Source organism: Pelophylax lessonae (genome assembly GCF_965119305.1).
Source record: "Pelophylax lessonae genome assembly, chromosome: 2".
NCBI lineage: Eukaryota > Metazoa > Chordata > Amphibia > Anura > Ranidae > Pelophylax > Pelophylax lessonae.
Window position 1 is genome coordinate 334,859,566 of NC_138769.1, and position 27,110 is coordinate 334,886,675.

A 27,110-nucleotide genomic window follows, 5' to 3' on the forward strand; every position below is an offset into this window, starting at 1 on the left:
CAACGCCCAGGTGTGTTATTGCAGGGTTTTTTTGGGCATTTTTTTGGGTTCTTTGGAGGCAGGCATGACATCTGAACTTCTGTATAGGAGTATATATACACACCTACACATATATAGGTGTGAAAGTAGCAGAACACTATACTTGCGCTAATGAAATAATTAACACCAATATGGCTCCGCTCCTATCACACCTACATATGTGTAAGTGTAAAATACATATGTGTGTGTGTGTATATATATATATATATATATATATATATATATATATATATATATACCCCTATACAGAAGTTCAGATGTTTTGCCTGCCTCCAAAGACCCCAAAAAATGCCCAAAAAAACGCCTGCGGCAAAAAAATACCTGGGCGTTTTTTTTTTTTTTTTTGGCGCAGGCATTTTTTTGAGCATTTTTTGGGTTCTTTGGAGGCAGGCAAAACATCTGAACTTCTGTATAGGGGTATATATATATACACACACTTATATGTATTTTACACTTACACACATATAGGTGTGATAGGAGCAGAGCCATATTGGTGTTAATTATTTAATTAGCGCAATTATAGTGTTCTGCTCCTTTCACACCTATATATGTGCAGGTGTATTTATACAGACATGTGTGTATATATATATACCCCCTATACACATGTTCAGATGTCATGCCTGACTCCAAACATGTCCTCAAAAAATCCCTATAAACGCCTGCAGCCAAAAAGCAGGCTGACTGGTGAGAAGCCATATCAGTGCTCTGAAAGTGACATAAGAGAAACGATCTTTTCTCTATAGCGGTCACCCTGATATGGAAGGGTTTTGTCACCCTGCCATAGCAGTCAGAGTCAGTTAACCCTACACTACACTACACTACGGTCCCCTTACACTTAACACTTTCCCTACAGAAACTGAATAATTAAAGCTAACTATAGTGGAAAATAGCACCCTAACTACACTAGATATCCCTTTCCTCACACTAAAAATTGCTAAATGACACTTTGAAGCAGAAGTAACAGAACTGCTTCCACTCTCTTCCATGTCCCTGTATAACAATGCTAGGAATTTGGCGGGGGCTATCTTATATACTGGGGGGCGTATTCACTAATGATTGGACTATGGACCCCCTAGTCACTCCAATCACATTCCTAGCATTCTCCTGCCCCCTCAATTGGCTTTTACTGACGGTTCTGGTCCAATCACGTGCTTTTAAAGCCCATTTCCTGTCCCATTGCATTTTGGTCGGTTCTGGTTGCAGAATTCCAAACTTTTTCAGCAAAAAGTTCTAAATTCGGCCAAACCTCGAACAGCCAATGTTCGGGTCACACCGATGGTCGACCCGAACCGTTAGATCATCCCTAGTCATGGTTAGAAATTTCCCTTAGATAAAATAGCTGTCAAAAAAATACCAAGTCTTTGACATTGATTTCAAGCACCTCTGCAAAGTAAGTAAGTAAATCCTGAAAACATGTGTTATCTGGAATGGATGGGGGGGGGGGGGGCTTCACAGGTGCAGGGTGCTACAAACTCCCCGTGGACTCTCAAAAGTTCATTAGTGTGGGCTTTGTTCAGCACCTGTGGTGCAGTAGACCGCAGTGTTGCTGTTTGCAACATCTGTCTAAAGCGGATCAAGCGTGGCCAGAACACCAGCTGCTTTGGCACCACATGCTTGACAAGGCATATGACGACCTGCCATGCAGTCCATTGGCAACAGCACGTGAAAGATGCACCAGATCAAAACAAGCATACATCACCTTGCTCCTCATCTGTGATCTCTAACCCTACTATACCTCATGCCTTCTCAAATACCAGCATTGAGAGGGATGATGATATAGAGATGGTATAGCAATGAGTGGCACAGAGACTTTCACCCAATCTGCTAGCAGTACACCACCGCTTGATTTGAGCAGCAGGCAAATTTCAGTACCCCAGTTTTTGAACCATAGAAAGAAATACTGTCCCAGCCATCCACATGCTTGTGTCTTAATGCTAGCTTGGCCAAATTGCTATCAGTAAAGTTGCTGCCTTTTCATCTGGTAGACTCTGCTCCCTTTCGCGAATTTGTGGAATGTGCTGCACCACAGTGTCAGGTCCCAAAAAGGCATTTATTTTCATGTAAGGCCATTCCGGCTCTTTACAGTCATGTGGAAGGTAGTGTTTTGGCCTCGTTGGACAAAGCGGTCAGCAGGAAGGTGCACATTACTGCTGACTCTTGGTCCAGCAGGCGTGGACAGGGACGTTACATTTCTTTCACTGCGCACTGGGTAACTCTGCTATCAGCTAGGAAGGATGCAGGACAGGGTTCCGTGTTGCAGCTTGTTTGCCACAACGCCTCCAAAAAGCTGCTGCTGGTTCTGCCACATCTGGCTACTCCACCACCTCCTCCTCCTTCATGTCCTCTTCTGCTCAATTGTCCTCTGAAGCAGCAGTGCTCCCTAAGCGTTCAAGGGGCAGCTCTGCAGGGGTAGGCTCAGAGATGGTTGATGCCCCGACAGCTTGAGCCAGGAATGGTTGTATGCAACAATGGCACCAACCTTCTCTCCACCCTCTGACAGGGACACTTGACACATGTTCCATGCTTGGCACATGTTCTGAATCTGGTGGTGCAGCGTTTCTTGAGCAGATACTCGGGCCTCCAAGATCTCCTGAGGCAGGCCAGAAAGGTCTGTGGCCATTTCCGCAGTTTGTTTAATGCCAGTGCTCACTTATCTGATATTCAAGGGGAATTCAATCTGCCCACCAACCGCCTCATTTGTGACATGCCCACCAGGTGGAACTTAATGTTGACAATGCTGCAGTGGTTGCACACGCAGCAGAGGGCCATCAATGAATACCTGTGTGAGTATGGCAGGGTCAGGGGAGCTTGGCTTTTTTTCACCATGCCAGTGGCTTTTGATTAAGGATGCATGCATCGTCCTGTCACCATTTGATTAGGCCACAAGGATGGTGAGCCGGGATGATGCATGCATCAGTGACACTATCCCGCTAGTCTACCTGCTGGAGCACACGCTGCATGGAATCATGGACAGGGCACTTGAGGCAGAACAGCGGCAGGAAGAGGAGGACTTCTTTTCCTCATAAGGCCTCCTTTATGCAGATATCATTCCTGCAGGGCCACAAAACACACAGGAGGAAGAGGAGGAGGAGGATTTCAGAAGCATGGATGAAGAGTATAGCATACCTTCAAGGGATGGTTTTGATTCCCCAGAAACCCCAGGAGTTGTACGTGGTTGGGGAGAGGTTGCTGCTGCTGACAATGTCATCCTTAGTGACCCAGAGGACTCAGAAGCTCATGTCTTCTCCAACTTACGTTGCATGGGCTCCCTGATTCTGCAAAGCCTGAAAAAGGACCCAAAGATTCGTGCTATGAAGGTGAGGGATAATTACTGGTTGGCAACCCTTACTGATCCACGTTAGAAGGGTTAAGTTGCAGAGCTCATCCTGCCTTCGCAGAGGGAGCAGAGGATGGAACATCTTGCGAAGGCTTTGAAAAAATATTTGTGTACCACCTTTCCAGACACTGGGAGGTCAACATTCTCTGGACGTGTTTCTGAGGCATCGTTCAGCCAAAGGAGAAGCGGTGGAGAAGGCAGCTTGCTGATCGATGCCATTAAACAGTTCTTTTGTCCTCAGCAGCACCCAGGGCTGTTTAAGCAACCATCGGGAGCGTCTCCATCATATGGTGCATGATTATCTAGGCGCAAGAGCAGACTTGGAGACCTTTCCAGCAGAGCATCCACTGGGTTACTGGGTCTTGAGGATGGACCACTGGCCAGAACTTGCTCAATATACAATGGAGCTACTGGCCTGTCCTGCTTTCAGTGTGCTTTCCGAATGGACGTTCAGTGCTGCTGGAGGTTTTGTGATGGTTTTGTGCTTCTGTCCACAGACTCTATTGACCAGCTGACTTTTATCAAACTGAACCAGTCCTGCATCAACAAGAGCTATCAAGCCCCTAATGCTGATGTAACTGATTGAATTTGCTAGGGGTCTGCCATCCCTTGAAGACTGCATATGCTGCCTGTCGTATTCCTCTACCTTGGTTCGGCTAGCTTCCAACCAAGTTTTTTGGTTTAGGTCACTACCAACCCCCAAGGCCTAATTTTTCTGCACTTGTATGACAGGTGCATACAATTTAAATGTCGTATGTCATTTTTAACAGCAGGCCCTTTACCTGTGCCCTACTAATTGTGAGGGGTTACGGTGTTCAGGCACCACCAACAGCAAAGGCCCAATTTTTGGCACCTGTATAGCTCATGCAATTTCAAATTTGAATGGAATTCTTACCAGCAGATCCTGTTTCTGCACCCAGCAAGAGTAACTGCGAGGGGTTGGTTACGGTGTTCAGGCACCACCAAGAGCAAAGGCCCAATTTTTGGCACCTGTATAGCACATGTATTTTCAAATTTGTATGGAATTCTTACCAGCAGGTCCCGTTTCTGCACCCAGAAAGAGTAACTGCTAGTGCTTAGTTACGTTGTTCAGGCAACACCAAAAGCAAAGGCCCAATTTTTGGCACCTGTATAGCTCATGCAATTTCACATTTGTATGGAATTCTTACCAGCAGGTCCCGTTCCTGCACCCAGCAAGAGTATCTGCGAGGGCTTGGTTACGGAGTTCAGGCACCACAAACAGCAAAGACCCAATTTTTGGCACCTGTATAGCACATGCAATTTCAAATTTGTATGGAATTCTTACCAGCAGGTCCCATTCCTTCACCCAGTAAGAGTAACTGTGAGGGATTGGTTACGGTGTTCAGGCACCACCAATAGCAAAGGCCAGATTTTTGGCACCTGTATAGTACATGCAATTTCACATTTGTATGGAATTCTTACCAGCAGGTCCCGTTCCTGCGCCCAGCAAGAGTAACTGTGAGGGGTTGGTTACAGTGTTCAGGCACCACTAACAGCAAAGGCCCATTTTCAGTTTCAGTTCCTGCTGATACTAACCTTCCAGGTCCCCATCACTCCAGCCAGTTTGCATAGCCGCCACCCAGCCTTGGCCAGGTCAGATGACAGCACAGCGCCCTCACTAGATAACTGATAAGAACACATACGACACTTGATCTTTGCCAAGTTCAAATTCTTATGGAATTTTTACCAGCAGGGCCTGTTCCTGTGCCCAGCAAGAGTAACTGCAAGGAGTTGCAGTGTTCAGGCTCCCTCAACACCTAGGGCACAATTTTTCTGCACCTCTATGACAAGTGACAAGTACATGCGATTTCGAATTTGTATGGAATTCTTACTAGCAGGTCCCATTCCTGCGCCCAGCAAGAGAAACTGGGAGGGGTTGGTTACTGTGTTCAGGCACCACCAACAGCAAAGGCCCAACTTTTGGAAGTATGCCAAGTACATGAGATTTCAAATTTGTATGGACTTTTTAGCAGCAGAGCCTAACTGCGAGGGGTTACGGTGTTCAGGCACCACCAACAACCAAGTCCCAATTTTTCTGCACCTGTATGACAAGTACATGCGATTTGAAATTTGTATGTATATTTGTAAATTACATTTTTTGCTTTAGAAATGTCAGTATTGCTGCAGCAGGCTACATACATCGTAGAGATGCACTACTTTACAGGCACATTCAGGGGATTCAGGCGCGATATTTGAAGGAATTTTTTACTTTAAGCCTCATTAAAATCAGTAAATCACTGCTCCTTTAAAAGCGATCATTTTAAAAAACTTTTTTTTCATTGCTACATGTTCCCCAGGTCAGTACCCGGAACCCCATACACTTTTTTTTGGCCAATAGCTTGTATTTAAGCTTTCAAAATGAGGCCGTTTTGATTTTCGAGGTTAAACTTACATAGACTTCAATGGAGTTTGTTTATTTGAACTAACTTTTCCTCTGTTCGCGGTGTTCTGGTCAAACCGAACTGGGGGGTGTTCAGCTCATCACTACTTACTATAGACATAACATTAGATATGTCTTACCAGAAAAAAGCTGCACAATTTTCTAATGATGCCTGCTGCATACCAGCCCTCCACAACATAATGGGATTACACCCAATCTTAGCACAGTCCCACCCTCACAATTTATTGAGAGGAAATCACTTTGCCAGACAGGGCTGCCAGTGGCTGTGCCCCAAAAATGAAGAAAAAGTTCAATGAACAATGGTACTCGGATACTTGGGGCCAAGCCCCGGTAAATTGTGGTTGACTCATTTTTAAATACCCTATGTGGGCAGTGTGTTTCAGGGCACAGTGGGTACCCTTTCCCTGGCACATTTGATGTGCTTCAGAACTACTATCATGGGTTTCCTTGTACCTATAAAATATACTTTGGTTTCTATGCCACAAGCAAGACTCTCGCAGACACATATAAACCTCAGCACAATCATTAAAAAAAAAAAAAAAGGAAGCTTTAATTACATATGGTTTTGCACACACTGAAAATAGACAGACAGCTAACACTTTGTCTGAGCCTACCCTAAATAACTTAATCAAAATAGGGATTGGTTAGCAACCAGCAGCTGTTGAAACAATGAACACTTTGATTAGAAGTATGTAATGTACAATACAATGTATGAAGTGTAGGAGTCTGTAAGACAGAGTGCAGGAGTCAGGGGTGTGCAATGCACAGTGTACAAAGGTCATGAGTATGTAACACACAGAGTGCTCCAGTCAGTGTTGAGTTTAGGAATATGTAACACAGAATGCAGGGGTCCAGGGTGTGTAATGCCATGTGCTCAAAAATCAGGAGTATGCATCACACATAGTGCTGTAGTCAGGGCCGGTTTAGGAGTACATGATACACAAAGAGCAGGGGTCAGGAATGTGAAATGCACAGAGTGCAGGGGACAGGAGTGTTATGCACAGAATGCAGGGGAAAGGAGTGTGTAATGCACAGAATGGAAGGTCCAGGAGTACGTAATGCACAGAATGCAGGGGACAGGAGTGTGTAATGCATAGTAAGAGTCAGGAGCACATAACAAAAAGAATGCAGAGACAAGAGTGTGTAATGCACAAAATTCAGGGTCCAAGAGTATGTTATGCACAGAATGCAGGGGACAGGGTGTGTAATACACAGAATGCAGGGGACAGGATGTGTAATGCACAGAATATATGGAGTCAGGAGTGTGTAATGTGTAGTAGGGGTCAGGCATACAAAATAAAAAGAGTGAGGAGTCAGAGGGGTGTAAAACACAGTGTAGGGGTCAGGAGAGTGTAAAATTCCACCTGCAGGCAATACTCTACCCCACTTTACCCTTTCTGCAAAAATCCCTACTCCCTTCCCTCCAAAACATCTCCAGCACTAATCTGTGCACTCACCCTTCCCAAAATGAATCTTTCTGTCCTGTGTAAAAATCCTCCATTACCCTTACAGAGCAAATTTCACCCCAATTCTCATTCTGAACACAAATCCTCCCCCACCTCAGGGATTTAGCCCAGATTCGTTCAAATCTCGGGATGGACCTACTGAATCTAGGATGGTTGGGAGGTATGCGAACCCTACCTCCGCATCCTAACTAGCTAAACCTATACCCCATCCTATTTAACCCTACCTCCCCCATCCTGTCTAACATGCCCTGCATCGTAACTATCTGATTATACACCCCACCCCTTAATATATACAGCTTGCTGACCCACCCTGTATTCCCACCACCAAAATAATCCTATTTCTGTAACCTAACCACCTAATTACCTAACCCACACAACATAACCCCATACCACTAATTTAACCTCCCCATGCTAAGCACCCAACACCTTTTTACCCCCCCCCCCAGCAAGGGGCAGTCCAGATTTGCCCTCTGGAGAGTAAAGATGAGGAGCCGAGAGACCTTCATGACTGCTGGGGGAGGGATTAACCTATAGGGGTTGGAATGGAATTAGCCTGATAGAGGGTTTCAGACATCACTAGTATGAGAGAGAGGATCTCCGTGGAAGGGGATGGGGGGGGGTTGTGATTTTCCTGATCTCCAAAATTACATTGGCCAGTTCTGGAGTCTTCTCTCTCCAGCTGATCCCCATGTATCAATTACAACCAGTGCCAAACTCTGCCCACTCCTGGCACCTGCATTCCCGCCCAACCACTTCATTGGGCTTAGCCCAGCCCAAGATCGTCTGATGGACACATCTGTATGCCCCTAATGAGACAACAGATAGTATTTCCTCCCAGATCTGGAGCAGTGTATATATGTGTATATATATATATATATATATATATATATATATATATATGTATATATATATATATATATATATTATTGATCGACCGATATAGTTTTGTTTACCGCCGATACCAATATTTTGGTCATCGGATATCTGTATCGGCCGATATTGGCCAATATTTTCGGACATTAAAAAAAAAGTATTTATTTTTTTAATGTCTACAGGTACTGTGGTGGAGGGTTCTGGGGGTCTAAAAGACCCCAAACCCCTCCTCTGCACTTAAAAGCATTCAAAACGCCAAGTTTGGCTGTTTTGAATGCTGTACGTTTTTTTAATTCGGCGCCGCCAGTACCCGGAAGTGATGTCATGTTATGACATCACTTTCGGGTACTCGGCGGCGCCAAATTCAAAGAAATGGAGACCCGGTCAGATGGCGGCGGTGCAGATGGAGACCTGTTCAGACAGCGGCGGTGAAGGTAGGATGCCCGGGTCTACCGGTGGGACCCGGGAAAACCGCGGAAGGCGGCGGGATGGGGTGGACGTCCCCTCCCGATCCTTGGAATGACAGCCGAGCGGCTTCTCAGCCGCATCGGTTGTCATTTTCAAGACAGCCGACCATCGGCTATGGACACCGGTACCGGGGTGATGCCTCTAGCTGCAAGCATCACCTCGGTACAATCACTTTCCAGAAATATCAGCAATATCGGTAAATCAAAAGGCTGATTCCGATATATCGGGCAAAGTGCATATCGGCCCTCGATATATTGGCTTTGCTGATAATCGGTCGATCACTAATATATATATATATATATATATATATATATATATATATACACACACACATTTATTTAATGCCATAGATGATGGAATAAAAATTTAGTAAATATAAAGAGCAGCAGTTCAGTAAGGCAATCAAAACTTTCAAATGTGTGCCTAAAAAATATAGAAGACTAAAACAGAATTCATAATGCATGTATTCACCTAGATACAGTTTAGTTAAAGGGAACCTGAACTGCCCATTTATGACAAAGTAGAGGTTCACTTAGTAGACCAACCTCTGCTGATTATGATTACCTTCTGTTTCTGTTTCCATTCGCCTTCCAGAGCCATGTATTAAAAGTGCCAGTGGAGGCTCCAAGTCAGCTAGTTTGGAGCGTATACAGGGCTAGAGACTTTTCCCCTGCCCCATTAAACAATTCTGAGACCGGGTAATTAGCTGTTGGCACCTAGTATAGTGGGAGGAAGGCAAAGTACTAAGTATTTACATTCACTCAGATGGGTGTACTTGGTGACTGTGCTATTAATGAAAGGTAAGTATAAGCAGGAGATGAAGGGGATTATGAAGCTGATCTGTTGCTTTGTCCTTAATTGACAAAGTTCTGAATCCCATTTAAATAAGAAAATATTTGAAGAAAACATGTATGTATTTACATAACACAAGCCCATGATATACCACACCACCAATTGCCTGCATATACCTAATTCTTTGCTAAACATTTTCTGTGTGCCCAAGGAACTAAACTGCCTAAAGTCCTTGACCTCATTTTGAAGCCAGAGTTCGAACCAACCCCCATAGGGATCTATCAATGCAGTGTAAGTGCCTCAGCAACCCCTAGAAAAGTCAACCTTTTGTATGATGTCTTCTCTTATTTATTGCCTTGAATTATTTAAATAATTTTATAGCGTGGAAGGTTTACTGTAAATTACATCTTGTACTACAATGCAAGGTCCACTTATAATGTCTAGGCCTCGTCCCCTGTAAAAAAATTCCTGCAGATAGTATCTACAAAATGTACCTGTAAAGAAAAGATTTTATACTTAGATTACCTTTGTCTTCCGCATCGCTGGGCATTACACTACAAAGCAGGCCAAATCTCTATAAAACAACACTCCAGAAGAGTGCCTTCTCATGAGATATGGCTTCTCTGTTTTAAGTCTCTCTTGCCTAGGCACCTGCAGGTGGAAGACAGGTAGTATATAATATATAACTTTTATATAATATAACTTTTTTTGTGCATGTACTATCTTAAGGCAATTTTTACAGGGGGAGGGGTCCAAACCTTATCCACTGCATTGTATTGCAAGGTCTGTTTTAAGATTTTATGAACAGACTAGAAAATTACATACTAAAATTTAAACATTATTAGGGTAATATTACTAGTTAGATCATTGAGAAGATATCTCACTGTACTGTGGCTTGTTGTACTAGATATATTTTATATCTTTCCTTTAGTAGAGCAAAGTAAGGAAGCAAAATGTTTTCAGCAAAAACACAACACCCTAACTATTATTGAAATAAAATGCAATTGTGTCTGTGGCATGTTCACATCATTCACTAAATGTTCTGTAGGCTCTGTGTGTTGAAAACTTTTTCTTGTTCTTTCTGTTGTACAACTACCATGCAAAAATTCCTGTGTTCATTTAAAGGTTGTATGCTATGACTATAAATATGTTGGTTGTTTATTTGTATATCTTGTCTTTAAATGTAATAATGATGTAGAGTTTTTAGTTTGTTGGGATAATTTTGATTATGGGAGTAAATTTAATTATGTGAATTTGAACATAGAAAAGACACAACACTTAGGCGATGTGTCAGTTTGTTGCAAAAAAATATTTTAATTAGACTTAAAGTGAATCCGTGGTTAGACTATGCACACTAAAGTGTTTATATATTTCACGCAAGCAATAAAAGCACTTTAAACAAGCCCCCATTCACCTCCGTAGCAGTAGGCATTGTGGAGAAATTAATCTTCAAAGTTAATGACAGAAATCTCATTGTCTTTCACCTTTACTTTCTAGTGAGAGAACAGAGTCTTGGCAGCCTGCCAGTCCTCTAATGTAAACACACAGCAGGTGCACTAAACTGTTAGAAACCAACATTAGAGTCTTTGTTGTGACCTTTTGAGTAATTTTACTTCTTGTTAAGAATATGTAAATACGTGTTCATAGTATGGGAACAGATGCACTTTAACTTGTTGTAATTGTTAATAGAAGTGGGCCCAGCTGACAGATGTGTGTGGTTACAGTGACTTTTATTCAGCTGCCTGGTTTTGTAGAACACGGTGTAGCATACATAAAATTGCTTTTTTTAAAAAAAAATAAATAAAAAAACAGAAAATGGGGATGAAAGTTTTTTTTTTTTTTTTTAAACTTTTATACATTTATTTTTAACAATACAGAACATTCAATGGCACAACCAGCACTGACATACATCTCATCCTACAGCACTTATATCTGAGGCCCTTCGTCTAACAAAATGTACATTCAATTGTTAAACAGGTTTGCTGGCAGCCTTCCTACATTCTTGCAAAGATACTTGGTTGCCAAACTTCATAAACACATTTTATATTTAGAGTACTGAGAGAAATCTAAAATGTTATTGTTTATTGGCAGTTTTAGAAAAGATTTTATATACATCTTGAAAACGTCTTGCTAAATATAGTTATCAACTAACTTCCTGTGATTCAGCGGCCATGTTCATGATTGAGATATGAATCAGTTCTATGTAAACATATTATCAAGAGCAGGTTTTGAAGTTTCTGCTTGAGCAAAACCAGCAGATTTCTTTAGTATGTGTTTTAAGTCAGAATTTTTTTAAATTGCCCTAGGTATAGTAGGAATTCAGTGTGTTGGAATGTTGTATCATGACTGAGATGATCAAAGTTTTTGGAAAATATTTCGTTTTGGGTTTATGAGTGTTATTATTGAAACGTTATTAACACTACTTGTAAAACACAAACACTGTCAATGCCACTTGCCTCTGCCTCCTATTAGCTTTAGATATCTCATGGCTGTTTCATACTAGATATCGCCTACATTTGCAGGAAGCAATAAGTAATCAACTTGAGAAGCAAGTTTGTAATTCATTCTCCAGCTGACCTATTGCCCCTGCTTCAAATTGCCCTTTTTATAATATGTGAAAAAATATGGCTTAAAACTTCCACTAAATTAACCTTTACCCTTTCCCTCAATAAAATATAAAACCAATACTAATCCCCTTTCAAAAAATATCAAGAGTGCCCCAGCTGTGAACACAGATCCAGCGGCCTCGGCTATGCATGACGTACCAAGAGTCTCAACACAGGACAGTGGGTGCCTGGACCTTCGGCAAGATTTAAAGAGAAGCTACCCCATCAGGGCTGCCAGGAGGGGCCACCCTGCTCTTAACCCCCCATCCCAGTAAGAGGGAAGGGTCCTCCTTTCTTGCATGTTGTGCAGGATGGTGGGTAAGCTGGAAGGCATCAAAGCTGATCCAGGTAAGCTCAACAGACTTCAATATAATGCATTGTACTGAGGGACATATCTTTAGAAAGGTAGGGAAAAATAGTGTATCAGCTGCAAATCCCCAGTCCCAAAGAGGATGTAAATTATTTAGCAGTATATGTACCTGGAACAAATTTATTCTTGGCTTCAGAAAAATGCAAGAAGTCATGCTGTATTTTAAAAATTTGTTAACAATACCTATACAAACCTGTTATCAGAAAACACAGTAATATGGCTGTTATACAGTACTGCCGTTCAATCTTCTTTCTCCCTGCATCAAAAGCAGAACCCCCTTTAGGACACCAGCCATCCCATCTGACACTGCGTCTCCAGGCAACCCTCTTCTTTAGCTTCTGCTGAAGGTCCTGCACCCTAAAATCTATAGCCGAGGCCCAAACTCCTTTTTTACTTCATTTCTGGATTCTGTAGGCAACAGCAGGGGCTAAAGGCAGAGCAGTTCAGGCGCTGGCATGGGAAAAAAGTCTGCAGCAAACCTACATCACCAACATACCCACCAAGAGTATAAATTTAGCATGCACATTGCAGAACATAAGAAGGAAGGTCATTTATGGGTGTCTTGAATTGTCTCTTCAATTGTATGCTGCATGCTACATGAAAACTATTAGGAAGTGTAACCATTGCTATAGGCATGTGAAACGATTTTGCACTTCAAATAATTACATTTGCAGTTATCTGAGTATTTAGATATAAAAAGTAATTTTGCTGCAGACTTATTTCCTATATAAGATGGTTTTATTTTTACCTCATTCTCTTCAAATACAAATACTTATTTAAAAATGTGCCCAACATCAAGCATTTAGCACCCATAATTGAATGTTAGGATGGAAACATCAATCATATTAATTATGCAGGAAGGGTATGTTAAGATGAATTAGGGAAAGTGCAGGTTAGGAAGAAACTTTAATTATATATTTATTTTAGATCTTTGTATAAATTATTCTTAAATTCTTCTTCTTTATCCTACAGCATCTTCATTACCAAATCAAAGGTCTCCCATGAGGTCTACACTTTCACCACCACAGAGAAGTGGTACATTGGTCACCTATAGCACTACTTCAGTAGAAGGGGATACAGAAGACCAAGAGTTGGAAAACCGAAGGTGCCAAGGAATGATTATTAATCCCTACCTAGAGCACTGGTCCCCAACAAAAGAGGAAGTGCGTGTATCACTTACTGTGGGGAGACAAATCAAGCAATCCTTCAGGCGTGTCTCTCCTGGACCCCTAGCCTCCTCCACAGAGGATCCTCTTTGCTATCTTTCTGCACATACAGGCTGGGGTGATGAAAGTGATTCCGATATTCCACCATCTGACAGGGTTCCTGAATCAGCAGAGTCTACACAATCTGAGAGGGATGGAGGTAGTCAACAAACAGAGATTGGCTCATTGTCTGGTGGAATGGTGTGGCCACTGATGCAGGACCATAGAAAAGATAACAATGGGGATGATGATCACCAGTTGGCATCATCTCAACGTAGTGAACACAGTTGCAATGAATCTCTTCTCTCTTCTGAGTACCCTGAGGGTGATCAGGCCTCCAGTGCCACAATGCCGCGAAGACTTGGAAGACCTCGACCAAAAGAGGATAGAAGAGCTCGTTGGCGAGCTAGTCTTCATCGCCTATTGCAGCTAGAGAAACTAAGAGACCAACTCTACCGTCAAGAGTTGGCCTTGAAAGAAGAAGAGATGACTCGCCAAAGGGAGGAACGTGCAAGAGATAGAGAGCTTCACCGGCAGCTACTTGGTGTGCTTGGTGATATTCGAGATGAACTCAGAAAAAGAAGACAGGAAAGAGCAATTGCTCAAGAAGGTCAGGCTACTGAAGGCAGAGGCACGCCATGCAGTGGCAATGCCACTACTGGCCGAAGGGCTCGTGGAGGACTAACACGTCCAAGAGGAACACGCATTTCTTCTGTATCAGCCACTTTGCCCTGTTCTTTTGCTCAGTTCTTTCTACAGGATCCAAGAACTGGGTCTTCTATGCCAAGCACTATCGCCAGGGGCAGCAGTGAGAACCCCACCTGGGCAGGGAGCCGTCTCACTGGCCCCTTACGCAGGAGGGGACAACCTCGCGGTCGTCCTCGAATCCACCCCAAACAAGTAATGGGGAATACCCATGGATAATGAAGAACTGGCCTTTTTCATGTTTTACAACAATAAAGGAAGTGTTGAAGAAAGTTGTGTCTTTTTCTTTGCTATAAAAGTAAATGGAATACAACTGTTTAAGAAATAATTGAAAAATAGCATGATATATACATGGTATACAACATTTTATACAGTAGTCAAAATATTATAATGAAAAAAAGAGAAATGTATGCTTTAAAAATATTGCATGTTCTACTCATCTTTTATAGTTGATGATGTTCAGTACATGCAATAGTTTTATATAATGCTTTTACAATTCGTGATTCCGATGCACTGTAACTAGTGCATTACATTGTTGCCAAGTTATCATGGCATTCAGTATATGTGGTTGTAATATTCAGTGGTTGTTCCCCCCCCCCCCCAAAAAAAAAAAAAACTGATGCTCCTGTCCCTTTAATGTGCAAGCTGTAGCATAGTGCTTTCCTTTTTTTAATTACCCCTTTGTATCTCCTACAATACCTGTTTGATTCTGCCTGGTCCTGACTCCCCTCCTGAGAGCAGACCATGTTTATCATGGCTGCTGAGCTATGGGTTCGTGGTCAGGATACGTGTCTCTGTTCTCTGTCCCCCCCCCTCCCCTCCCTGCCTGTCAGCTCTGTGTGTGTGAGAGAGCTGCCCCTCCCCTCCTGCCGCTATTAGTATTGATTTAAACATTTAAAAAAAATTACTGCCAGACCCTCTCTTGGTTTAAACTATAACACACTGTGTGAGTGTATGTGGAAAACAAAGCTTCTAAATACCATTTTTGCAGATATCTTCAGGCCGGTCACGTGGCTCCTGGGCGCTCTCCGCCCCAATCTAAGGGCTACAGTGGGAGGAGCCGAGCGGGCAGCACAGCAGTCATGTGACCTCCCGGCTGACGTCAGCCGGAGATCTCAGACTCCTGCTGTAGCCCTGGATTGGAATAGAAGAGTGGCTGGGAGTCACGTGACCAGCCTGAAGATATCTGCAAAAATGGCATTTAGAAGCTTTGTTTTCCACATACACTTACAGTGTGTTATAGCTGAATACAATAGAGGCTGGCAGCATATGCCAACCCAAGGGTACAAACACTTTAATAAAAAAAGTTTACAGTGATGACAGCTTTCTGTCTAAAGATTTTAAATGTGGTTTTTTTTTCTTTTTCTTTTTACAGAGCACAGAGATAAATTACATATTTCTACATTTTTTCTTTCCAGTCACATCCCAAGGAGGTCTTGTAAGCCCTTTGGGGCGTAGACGTTCCCCGCCCAGCACCCAGATACCATGCATCCATACCACCCCCAACTCATTGGGTGGGTTTTAGAAAAGCCCCAGGGATCCAACACATCTATCAGATGTCCGCCGGTCACTCTGCGATCGTCGGGGGAAAGGGAGAAAGGCAGGCGACTAGTGTAAACAAGCTGCCTGTCATTCTCGCCTGTGTAGAAACAATGATCATACGGTTCTACTATGTAGGACCATTGATCATTGTTCCTACAGCTCAAGCCACAGCCAATCACAGTTAGAATCACGCCCCTAGGGACACACACAGCCCCTCCCTCTCAAATAAAGTTAACCCCTTCACTGCCAGTGTCATTTTACAGTAACAGTGCATATATATAGCACTGATTACTGTAGAAATGTCACTGGTAACCCCAAAAGTGTCAAAAATGTCAGTCAAGGGTCCGATCTGTCCGCCGCAATGTCGCAGTACCGCAAAAAAATCGCAGATTGCCGCCATTACGCGTTAAAAAAAAAAACAACAAAAATGACAAAAATCTTTCCCTTTGTTAGTAAACGCGAGAACTTTTGCGCAAACCAATCAAAATACACTTTTTGCAATTTTTTTTACCAAACATATGTAGCATAAAACAAATTGTCCGAAAATGTTAAAACATTTTGATTTTTACTTTTTTTTGGGGGGGAATTTCATATAAAATAATGTGAAAAATATTGTTGTTTTTGCAAAATTTACGCTTTTTTTTGTTTATAGTGCATGATCAAAAAATCGCACAGGTGATCAAATACCACCAAAAGAAAGCTCTGTTTGTGGGAAAAAAAGGACGTTAAATTCGTTTAGGTACAGCGTCACACGACTGTGCAATGGTCCGTTAAAGTCACGCAGTGCCGAATCGCAAAATACCCCCTGGTCTTTTAGCAGCCACATCCTCCGGGGCTTAAGTGGTTAAATAAAAATAAAACAATATATTTTACTTTCTGCTATAAAACATATCCAATAAAAAAAAATTTAAATCTTATTTCTTCATCAATTTAGGCCAATACGTATTCTGCTACATAGTTTTGGGGGGAAAAAATCCCAGTAAGCGTATATTGATTGGTTTGCTCAAGTTATAGCATCTACAAACTATAGGATAGATTTATTTTTATTTTTTATTTTTCCTAGTAATGGCAGCGATCAGCGACTTATAGCGGGACTGCGATATTGCGGCGGCCAAATCAGACACTAACTGACACTTTTGACACTTTTTGGGGACCAGTGACACTAACACAATGATCAGTGCTAAAAATATGCACATCATATACTAATAACTAACTGGCTAGGAAGGGGTTAACATCATAGGGGATCAAAGAGTTAACTGTGTTCCTAGGGAGTGCTTACTAATGAGGAAATGTGTTCCTAGGGAGTACTTTTCCTGCTTAGCAGAAACACAGAATCCATGCCTTCACTACTGACAGAACAGCGATCTGCCTTGTTTACATAGGCAGACCGCCGTTCTGCTTCGCTCCCAAATGATGGGCCCATGTCAGCAGACATCGCATCTGCTGGACCCAATGATTGGCTCCTGCTGTGTCCAGTCACAGCAGGAGCAGGTTTCCAGAGGCGCGCATGCGCGCCCCAGACCCGGAAGTGCAGGATTACACACAGGTACGTGATTCTGCCAACAGCGGCCACCCTGCCGCAGTAAATGTACGTGGGGCGGTCGGCATCTGTTTAACCAGACACTGATAGAAGTCACAAGACTGCTATATACTGCTGATGAGAAAAGCTAATTAGCAGTTTATATTTACTAAAATTATTGCATTTCCATGCTATGTGTACTATGGGAGACCAGATATAGTGAATGCAGGGTCCTGGGTTTAGTAACACTTTAAATAAATAAAAAAAGGACAGTAACTAAATTGCCCACAGTATTTCTTTTATAGCATTCTATGTGCTGGTATCAGGTGAAATTTAACTATACTTGAGGGAAGACAGTATACCACAGCAATCCTGTCATAAATGAAATAAAGTTTCATTAACTTGACCATACTAATCCACTGGTTAAAGGCCTCTGAACAATGAGCTGCTAATTAAAGCCATATGCTAGAAAAAAGATGAAGAGAATCAATAGGCATTGTGAGAAGGAAATGAGCTGGGCTAATCTGAATACTTTGACCTTTCAGAATGTTAGAAACTCGCAGATTAGCATACAGCTGTGTATCAATCCTCCAATCCATATCCCCAGTGTCTGCAAGCCCATTCATATACTGACTGTGACCATTGCAAACAGATGTTATTTACAACTATCTGTGGCATCCCCAATACCCTTCAAAAATATGTAGGTCTTAGTAACTCTCCTACATAGTATGATTCCTGTTACAGAACTATTCAGGATGTAATTAAAATAAGAGACTTTTAACCATTGAGTGCCAGATTGTGTTACCAAAAACTGTGAAAAAAACCTGTTTCCTTTATGTTCTTTTAAAATGTCAGGTCAGCACAAACGCCCCAATATGACTGATTTTTAAAAAATAGACACACCAAGTTGATCTTATTTTTCCCACATTTTTTTTTTTACTGAAGAAATTTGATGGCACGGAGGGGGTTAAAACGTGGAACTTGTTGATGGTGCGCTAAATACAGTGAGGGAAAAAAGTTTTTGATCCCCTGCTGATTTTGTACGTTTCCCCACTGACAAAGAAATGATCAGTCTATAATTTTAATGGTAGGTTTATTTTACAGTGAGAGACAGAATAACAACAAAAATATCCAGAAAAACGCATTTCAAAAAAGTTATAAATTGATTTGCATTTTAATGAGTGAAATAAGTATTTGATCGCCTATTAACCACTTGCCCACCGCTCACATGGAGCGTACTGCGGCAAAGTGGCTCGTTCCCGTCCAGCGACGTAGACCTACGTCGCTGGACTCCTCCCCCTGTAGGCGGCGCCAGGGGAGGAGCAGCGGTGATCGCCGCTGCTCTGCCCCGATCGTCGGGGAATCGAGTGAGGAGATCCGCCCGCCTGTGTAAACAGAGCGGGCGGATCTCCTAAGTGACAGGGACTGACAGATCGGAGTGTTCAGCATAGCTGAACATCCGATCTGTCCTTCTGTCACTCAGTCACCTCCCCCCCCCCACACGTCAGTAAGCACCAGGCATACATTAACCCCTCCCTCTCCAATAAAATTAACCCCTTCACTGCCAGTGTCATTTTTACAGTAACAGTGCATATGTATAGCACTGATTACTGCAGTAATGTCACTGGTACCCCCAAAAGTGTCAAAAATGTCAGTCAAGGGTCCGATCTGTCCGCCGCAATGTCGCAGTCCCGCAAAAAAAATCGCAGATCACCGCCATTACGCGTTAAAAAAAAAAACACCAAAAATGACAGAAATCTTTCCTGTAGTTAGTAAACGCAATAACTTTTGCGCAAACCAATCAAAATACGCTTATCATGATTTTTTTTTACCAAACATAGGTAGCAGAAAACAAATTGGCCAAAAATTTTAAAAAAAATTAGATTTTTACATTTTTTGGGGGGGGAATTTCATATAAAAAAAGTTAAAAATATTGTTATTTTTTCAAAATAAACGCTCTTTTTTTGTTTATAGCGCAAAAAGTAAAAAGCGCACTGGTAATCAAATACCACCAAAAGAAAGCTCTGTTTGTGGGAAAAAAAGGACGTAAATTTCGTTTGGGTATGGGTCGCACGACCGTGCAATTGTCAGTTAAAGTCGCACAGCACCGAATCGCAAAAAGTGGCCTGGACGTAAGACAGCAAAATCCTCCGGTGGTAAAGTGGTTAATTAGCAAGATTTCTGGCTCCCAGGTGTCTTCTATACAGGCAACGAGCTGAGATTAGGAGCACTCTATTAAAATACACCTGTCCACAGAAGCAATCAATCAGATTCCAATCTCTCCACCATGGCCAAGACCAAAGAGCTGTCCAAGGATGTCAGGGACAAGATTTTAGACCTACACAATGCTGGAATAGGCTACAAGATCATCGCCAAGCAGCTTGGTGAGAGAGTGACAACAGTTGGTGTGATTTATTTGCAAATGGAAGAAACAAAAAACTGTCATTGTCATGTAATCGTCCTCGGTCTGGGGCTCAATGCAAGATCTCACCTTGTGGAGTTTTATTGATCATGAAAACGGTGAGAAATCAGCCCAGAACTACACGGAAGAATCTTGTCATTGATCTCAAGGCAGCTGGGACCATAGTCACCAACAAAAACTGTTGGTAACACACTACGCCTTGAAGGACGTAAATCCTGCAGCGCCTGCAAGGTCCACCTGCTCAAGAAAGCACATGTACAGGCCTGTCTGAAGTTTGCTAATGAACATCTGAATGATTCAGAGGAGAACTGGTGAAAGTGTTGTGGTAAGATTAGATCAAAATCTAGTTTTTTGGCATCAACTCAACTCGCCATGTTTGAAGGAGAAGGAATACTGCCTATGACCCCAAGAACACCATCCCCACCATAAACATGGAGGTGGAAACATTATACATAGGGGTGTTTTTCCTGCTAAAGGGACAGAACAACTTCACCACATCAAAGTGACAATGGTCAAGGCCATATATCATCAAATCTTGGGTGAGAACCTCCTTTTATCAGCCAGGGCATTGAAAATGGTTCATGGATGGGTATTCCAGCATGATTCAGAGCACACAGCCAAGGCAACAAAGGAGTGGCTCAAAAAGAAGCACATTAATGTCCCGGACTGGCCTAGCCAGTCTCCAGACCTTAATCCCATAGAAAATATGTGGAAGGAGCTGGAGGTTCAAGTTACCAAATATCAGCCACAAAACCTTAATGACTTGGAGAGGATCTGCAAGGAAGAGTGGAGCAAAATCCTTTCTGAGATGTGTGCAAACCTGGTGGCCAACTACAAGAAGCGTCTGACCTCTGTGAATACCAACAAGGGTTTTGCCACCAAGTACTAAGTCATGTTTTGCGAAGGGGTCAAATACTTATTTCACTCATTAACCACTTCAGCTCCAGAAGGTTTTACCCCCTTAATGACCAGGGCATATTTTGTGATTCGGCACTGCGTTATTTTAACGAAAAATTGTGCAGTCGTGCGACCCCATACCTAAATACAATTGATGCACTTTTTTTCCCGAAAAACAGAGCTTTCTTTTGGTGATCACCTCTGCGGTTTTTAGATTTTGCTCTATAAACAAAAAAAGAGCGACAATTTTGAACTTTCTGAACTTCCTGCTATAAAACATTCCCAATAAAAAAATGTAAAAAATCTAATTTTTTTTATCAATTTAGGTCAATTTGTATTCTGCTACATATTTTTGGTAAAAAAAAAAAACCCAAAAAGCGTATTTTAATTGGTTTGTGCAAATGTTATAGCGTTTACAAACTACGGGATATATTTTTGGACTTTCAATTTTTTTTTGTTTTTATTAGTAATGGCGGCGATCAGCAATTTTTAGCGGGACTGCAACATTGCTGTGGACAGATCGGACCCCTAACTGACATTTTTGACACTTTTTGGGGACCAGTAATATTAATACAGTAATCAGTGCTAAATAATACGCACTGTTACTGTATATATGACACTGGCAGGGAAGGGTTTAACACTGGAGGTGATCAAAGGGGTTAATGTATGCCTGTTGGTGCTTACTCACTATGGGGGGGAAGGTTCTGTGACAAGCACAGAGAGATCCGGGTTTCAGCTTTGCTGAAACTCCTGATCTTTCTCTCTCTGCCTGTGTGACAGAAGACTTGCCTGCTTTGTTTACATAAGCAGGCGGGTCTTCTGTCAGTTTTTCTGACAATTGCGGGAGGCATGCGGCAATCGCCGCCGCTCCACTCACGGCCCACCTCCGGCTGTGACTTAACTGAGACCGCGTGCACAAAATCACGTCGTGATTTTGCACAGCCAAGCCGCTCTGCCGCAGTATATCTGCAGTGGGTGGTCAGCAACTGGTTAAAATGTAAATCAAATTATAACTTTTTTGAAATGCGTTTTTCTGGATGTTTTTGTTGTTGTTCTGTCTCCCACTGTTCCGTGCATCCGTAGGCATCTGTGATCGCTGTGTCCTTGAAACACAGCTAAACACAGATTGTGGTAAAGAGCCAAACACAGTGGCTCTTTACCATGTGATCAGCTGTGTCCAATCAAAGTGTAAACAGGATTTGCTGACGGCAGGTGAGGAGACAAATCCAGACAGGAGACATCTAAACTAATAATCAGGGCAGTGATCGCAGTGCTCGGATTATCAGTGAAGCCCCAACAGTGCCCGCCAGTGCTGCCAACCAGTGCCCACCAGTGATGCCAACTAGTGCCAACCTGTGCTGCATGTCAGTGCCCATCAGTGCTGCCTGTCAGTGCCCATCAGTGATGCCTATCAGTGCCTATCAATGCCACCTGTCAGTGCCCATCATGGCCAACTGTCAGTGCCCATCAGTGCTGCCTATCCGTGCCCATCAGTACCACCTATCAGTGCCTCCTCATCAGTGATCATCAGTGCCACCTCATCAGTGCAGCCTATCTGTTCACATCAGTGCAGCCTCATCGGCTCACACCGGTGAAGAAGAAAAATTATTTATTTACAAAATGTTCTAACAGAACCTAAGAAAACGTTTTCTTTTTTCAAAAATGTCGGTATTTTTTAGTTTGCTTACCAAAAAATAAACAACCCAGTGGTGATTAAATAAAACCAAAAGATAACTCTTATCTGTCTCAAAAAACTGATAAAAATTGTGTTTGGGTATAGTGTAGCATGACCGCACAATTGTCATTCAAAGTGCGACAGTGCTTAAAGCTGAAAATTGGCCTGGGCAGGAAGGGGGTAAAAGTGCCCAGTAGGCAAGTGGTTAATATACAGGTAAAATCAAGAGGAAAGCTAGAGTTTATATTTTTAGGAGAGAAGGATTAGAGTGCCATTCGACCCACATCATACAAAATACTGTCAATAAATGCTGTATTACATGCTGTTCATATTTACCTAGTCATAATGGGATTCATTTTCTGTATTCTACAAAACAACTGGTTGATCCTCCTGTTCACTATCTCCCTCTTCTGTCCAAGTCCCCCAGTGCAACTAGGGATTTTGCAGCGCAGTACTGGCAGCTCTACACTTGCTCAGTTTTCAGTGAGTTTCTATGCTAAGCATTTCCTCTCTATTACATCTGAGCAGCCCATGTGACTATAGAGCAGGGGTAATGAATTAAAATTCAAGGAGGTCCGGTCGCTAAAATGTTCTTTGGGCCGAGGTCCGAATCTGAAGTCTGTGCTATGACTCAGAAAGATGGGCAAAACAAAACGTGTCCATCAGCGTTGCTCTTAACATAAAATATGCCCATTTGAGTGCCCCTTAACATAAAATGTGTCCATCAGCGTGACCCTTAGCATAAAATTTGCCCATCAGCGTGACCCTTAACGGAAAAAAAGGGCAACGCTGATGGGCACATTTTATGTTAGGGGGCACTCTGATGGGCACATGTTATGTTAGGGGGCACGCTGATGGGCACATTTTATTTTAGGGGGCACTCTGCTGGGCACATTTTATGATAGGGGACACTCAGATGGGCACATTTTGTTAGGGGGCACGCTGATGGGCAAAAAAAAACGTGTCCATCAGCGTTGCTCTTAACATAAAATATGTCCATTAGAGTGCCCCTTAACATAAAATGTGCCCATCAGAGTGACCCCTAACATAAAATGTGCCCATTAGAGTGCCCCCTAACATAAAATGTGCCCATCAGCATGACCTTTAGCATAAAATTTGCACATTAGCGTGCCCCCTAACATAAAATGTGCCCATCAGCGTGCCCCCTAACATAAAATGTGCCCATCAGCGTGACCCTTATCATAAAATTTGCCCATCAGCGTGACCCTTAACATAAAATATGCCCATCAGCGTGACCCTTAACATAAAATAAGGGGATACTGATGGGCACATTTTATGTTAGGGGGCACTATGATGGGCACATTCTATGTTAGGGGGCATTCTGATGGGCATATTTTATTTTAGGGGGCACTCTGATGGGAACATTTTATGTTAAGGGGCACGCTGATGGGCAAAACAAAACGTGTCCATCAGCCTTGCTCTGAACATAAAATATGCCCATTAGAGTGTCCCTTAACATAAAATATGCCCATTAGAGTGCCCCTTAACATAAAATTTGCCCATCAGCGTGACCCTTAACATAAAATAAGGTGCACGCTGATGGGCACATTTTATGTTAAGAGGCACTCTAATGGGCATATTTTATTTTATGGGGCACTCTAATGGGCACAAATGTGCCCATCTGTGTGCCCCTTAACAAAATATGCCCATCAGTCTGCATTTTATAAAAATAAGCAACCCCCTAAAAAAATGTGACCCACATACCTTTGGGAGCGGAAAATGCTAGAGCCAGGAGCCGCAAACATCAGGGGGGGCGGGGCGTGCATGTGATGTCACGCCCCAGCTCGCAGCTAGGCTAATTGTGAGAGTCAGGAGCCGCAGTTAGGAGCAGGGGGTGGGGCACGCACGTGACGTCACGCCCCAACTCACGGCCGGCTGGGAAGGAGCCGAAGAAAGAAGCAGGGGGCGGGGCGCACACACGGGATGTCACTGGTTGCTGGGACAAACGCAGTCCGAGCAAACCAATGACTACTACTTACAGTGGCGGCCTGACGGGTCCGGGCGGAAGCATCGTGAGGGCCGCTCCTGGACCGCGGGCCACCATTTAATGACGGCTGCTATAGAGTCACACGAGGGCGTATACACAGTAGTAAATGACAGCCCGCTCCCTACTTCCTCCTTCATGCCCACTAACCGGCTAAGCACAATGAGGGTGGGATATTACATATTGATCGATGGAGGCTTCTCCTCCCTGTTTTTCTAAGACACAGGCTGGGGGGGAAAGACACTGCCTGTGACTGGCAGAAATTGTCCCACACCATGTAATTGCCCATAAAATAGATTTCAAATATATATTTATATGACAATTTATAACAGTTAATTGATCTTATTTATTTTTATGCTGTAACCCGAAGGCTGTTTTAATTTTTTTGAACATGTGACCAGCAGGAGGGGACTGGAAGCTCCTCCTGCTTATGTTTCCATGCAGTCAGCCTGGGGAAGAGCCAATGGGAAAGAGAGCCTGGGAAAGAAAAAAAGGTATTTAGATTTTTTTTAATGAAAATAATTAGAGTGCCATCATCCACTTAAAGAAATAGAGGGGATAGTGTAAAGTAAACGGTTTGTGCTTAGAATCACTTTAAAACGATCTTTACTGCTGCTTCTGTGATTTTTATTTACATCAGAAAATAATGAATTACTAATTCATTCATAAGTTCCTGTTTATCCCATTGTGCCATTGTAAGAGAAAGTGGAGGGCTCTTAGATGTTTGTCTTTGTACATCTGGGAGCCCTGTGATTGGCTGTTTTTTTTCACCAAATACAGTCATTAGGAGGTGAAGAGCCATAAAAATCAGCTCTACACAGTGTGGCTATAAACAGAGTCCTCCAAGGACAGCTCAGTTCACCAGCATTAATGGGAGCACTTGCCACCAAAATGGCTTTTTCCAGAGTGACATTCTTAAATACATCCACCTCCTCTCTGTTTTTTTATACAATACACTGCTAAGGAGGTGGTTTAAAAAGCTGGATTTATCAGTGTTATCTTGAAAGTCCTTAACCAATAGAAAGAATACCTGGTCTAAAATATCTGGAACAATTAGGAGTTACTCTCTTTCTCTAAATTTTGAATCAAGTAGGTTTCAACTCTAAGGGCCCAATCACACCTTTGGATTTAAAGTTTGCCTTTTAGCACACATCAATATATGTACACAGGTTAGCCATTGTTTTAGAAAGTATTAATACTTGCATTGCCTGTTTTTTTGTGTTGGTGTACTGTACATTATGGGGCTCAGCAGAGACCGGCCGAGATTTAATCTATCTATGGGCAGGCTGGTTGTACTGAAGTAAAGAAATAATGATGGGGGTCTGGTGCTCCACAATGTCAAATGTATAAGAGTTACCTGGACTGTTATTATAGGGCATGAGATGGATCTGCTGTCCGTGCAGAGAAATTACACAGTACTTCAGGCTGCAATCCTCAGAGCATGCACGTGCTCTGTAAAGTATACAAGAGAAAAGAGGGGGGAGGCGCCACTAAGTGCAGTATTAAATTGAATACATTTATTCCAAGTGGTTAAAAACACTTACAAGAGTGCAATCATGGGCACATCTAGAAATGAAGGGTCTGGCTGTTTCCACTCTGCTCCTTGGGACTGACTAGCTCCAAACGCCACTATGGAAGGCTGGCTGTCCTCTGTGATGCTTCCGTGTTGGGCCAGCATGTAACACGGAGGCAGAAGTGACGTCACCCTCTACGGGGCGGGGAGTCCTGAACACTGAGTCTTTGACACCAGAGAGGCTATGTGCTCGGAGCTGATGGCTCCTTCTGATGGCCTTCAGAAATGTTGTCTTGTAAGTGTTTTTAACCACTTGGAATAAATGTATTCAATTTAATACTGCACTTAGTGGCATCCCCCCCCCTCTTTTCTCTTGGTTGTACTGAAGTAGCTGCCAGCAGTGATCATTGTGTTCTACTGGTGGGGAAGGCTCTCCACACCCCCCCTTCCTGCCAACAGAACACAATAGCACTGCGGGAGGGAGCACTGGCTGTGTTGATGGGGGAATTGAGTGATTTTCTTTCCATCCACCAATTTTATTATCTATGGCTTGCCTAAGCTTTTTTTTAAATGAAAGCTGCAGGTTTAAAAAGAATAAAAATAATTTATGTAAATAAACTATTAAATCCTATATGAGATTTTAGAGATTAGGCTTAGGTCTTCTTCAAAGGTTGAATTCAAGGTTGATATAGAAATAGGTACTGTATTTATTCCAGTTTTATATTCATTGAAAAGCATTTCATTTTTTTTTTTTAAAGGGTAACTCCACTTTCGTGGGGAAAAAAAATAGCAAATAAACTAAAAATAATATAGCCTATACAATTACGACACAAGTCATAGGCCTCTTTCACACGGAGCAGATCGTATTGCAATCCGCTCCGGCACTTTTGTTTTTTTTTACGGACACGTATGTCCGCATATCATCCCATCCGTTTGCGGATGATATACGGACATAATGTATGTCTAAGGGATTGCGGATGTCAGCGGATGACACCGCTGACATCCGATTTTGCGTCCTTTCCGTTTTTTAAAAGGAAGAAAAATAGGGTTCTGTTCCGTTCCAAAAAACTGAACAGAACTGAAAGGACGCAAATTGGATGTCAGTGCATGGTTATCTGTTGACATCCGCAATCCCATTGACATGCATTATGTCCGTATATCATCCGCAAACGGATGGGGTGATGTACGGATATACGGAACGCCCGTGTGAAAGAGGCCATATTGTAATTGAATGTTATTAAAAATGACCTTTCC

The 27,110-nt window shown here is 42.6% G+C and overlaps 1 protein-coding gene across 3 annotated transcripts in view; it reads left to right on the plus strand.

Annotated features, from left to right (window-relative positions):
* Positions 1–27,110, plus strand: part of DLGAP3 (DLG associated protein 3) — a 724,943-nt gene that overhangs the window by 505,036 nt on the left and 192,797 nt on the right. Inside the window, exon 6 of one of the 3 annotated variants that reach the window (XM_082246993.1) lies at positions 13,346–14,570. The exons of the other annotated variants lie outside the window; for them this stretch is intronic. Coding sequence (XP_082103119.1) covers positions 13,346–14,502 — 1,157 coding nt within the window. The 3' untranslated portion in view covers positions 14,503–14,570. Of the gene's footprint in view, positions 1–13,345; positions 14,571–27,110 lie in introns of those variants that run through there. 3 annotated transcript variants of the gene reach the window in all.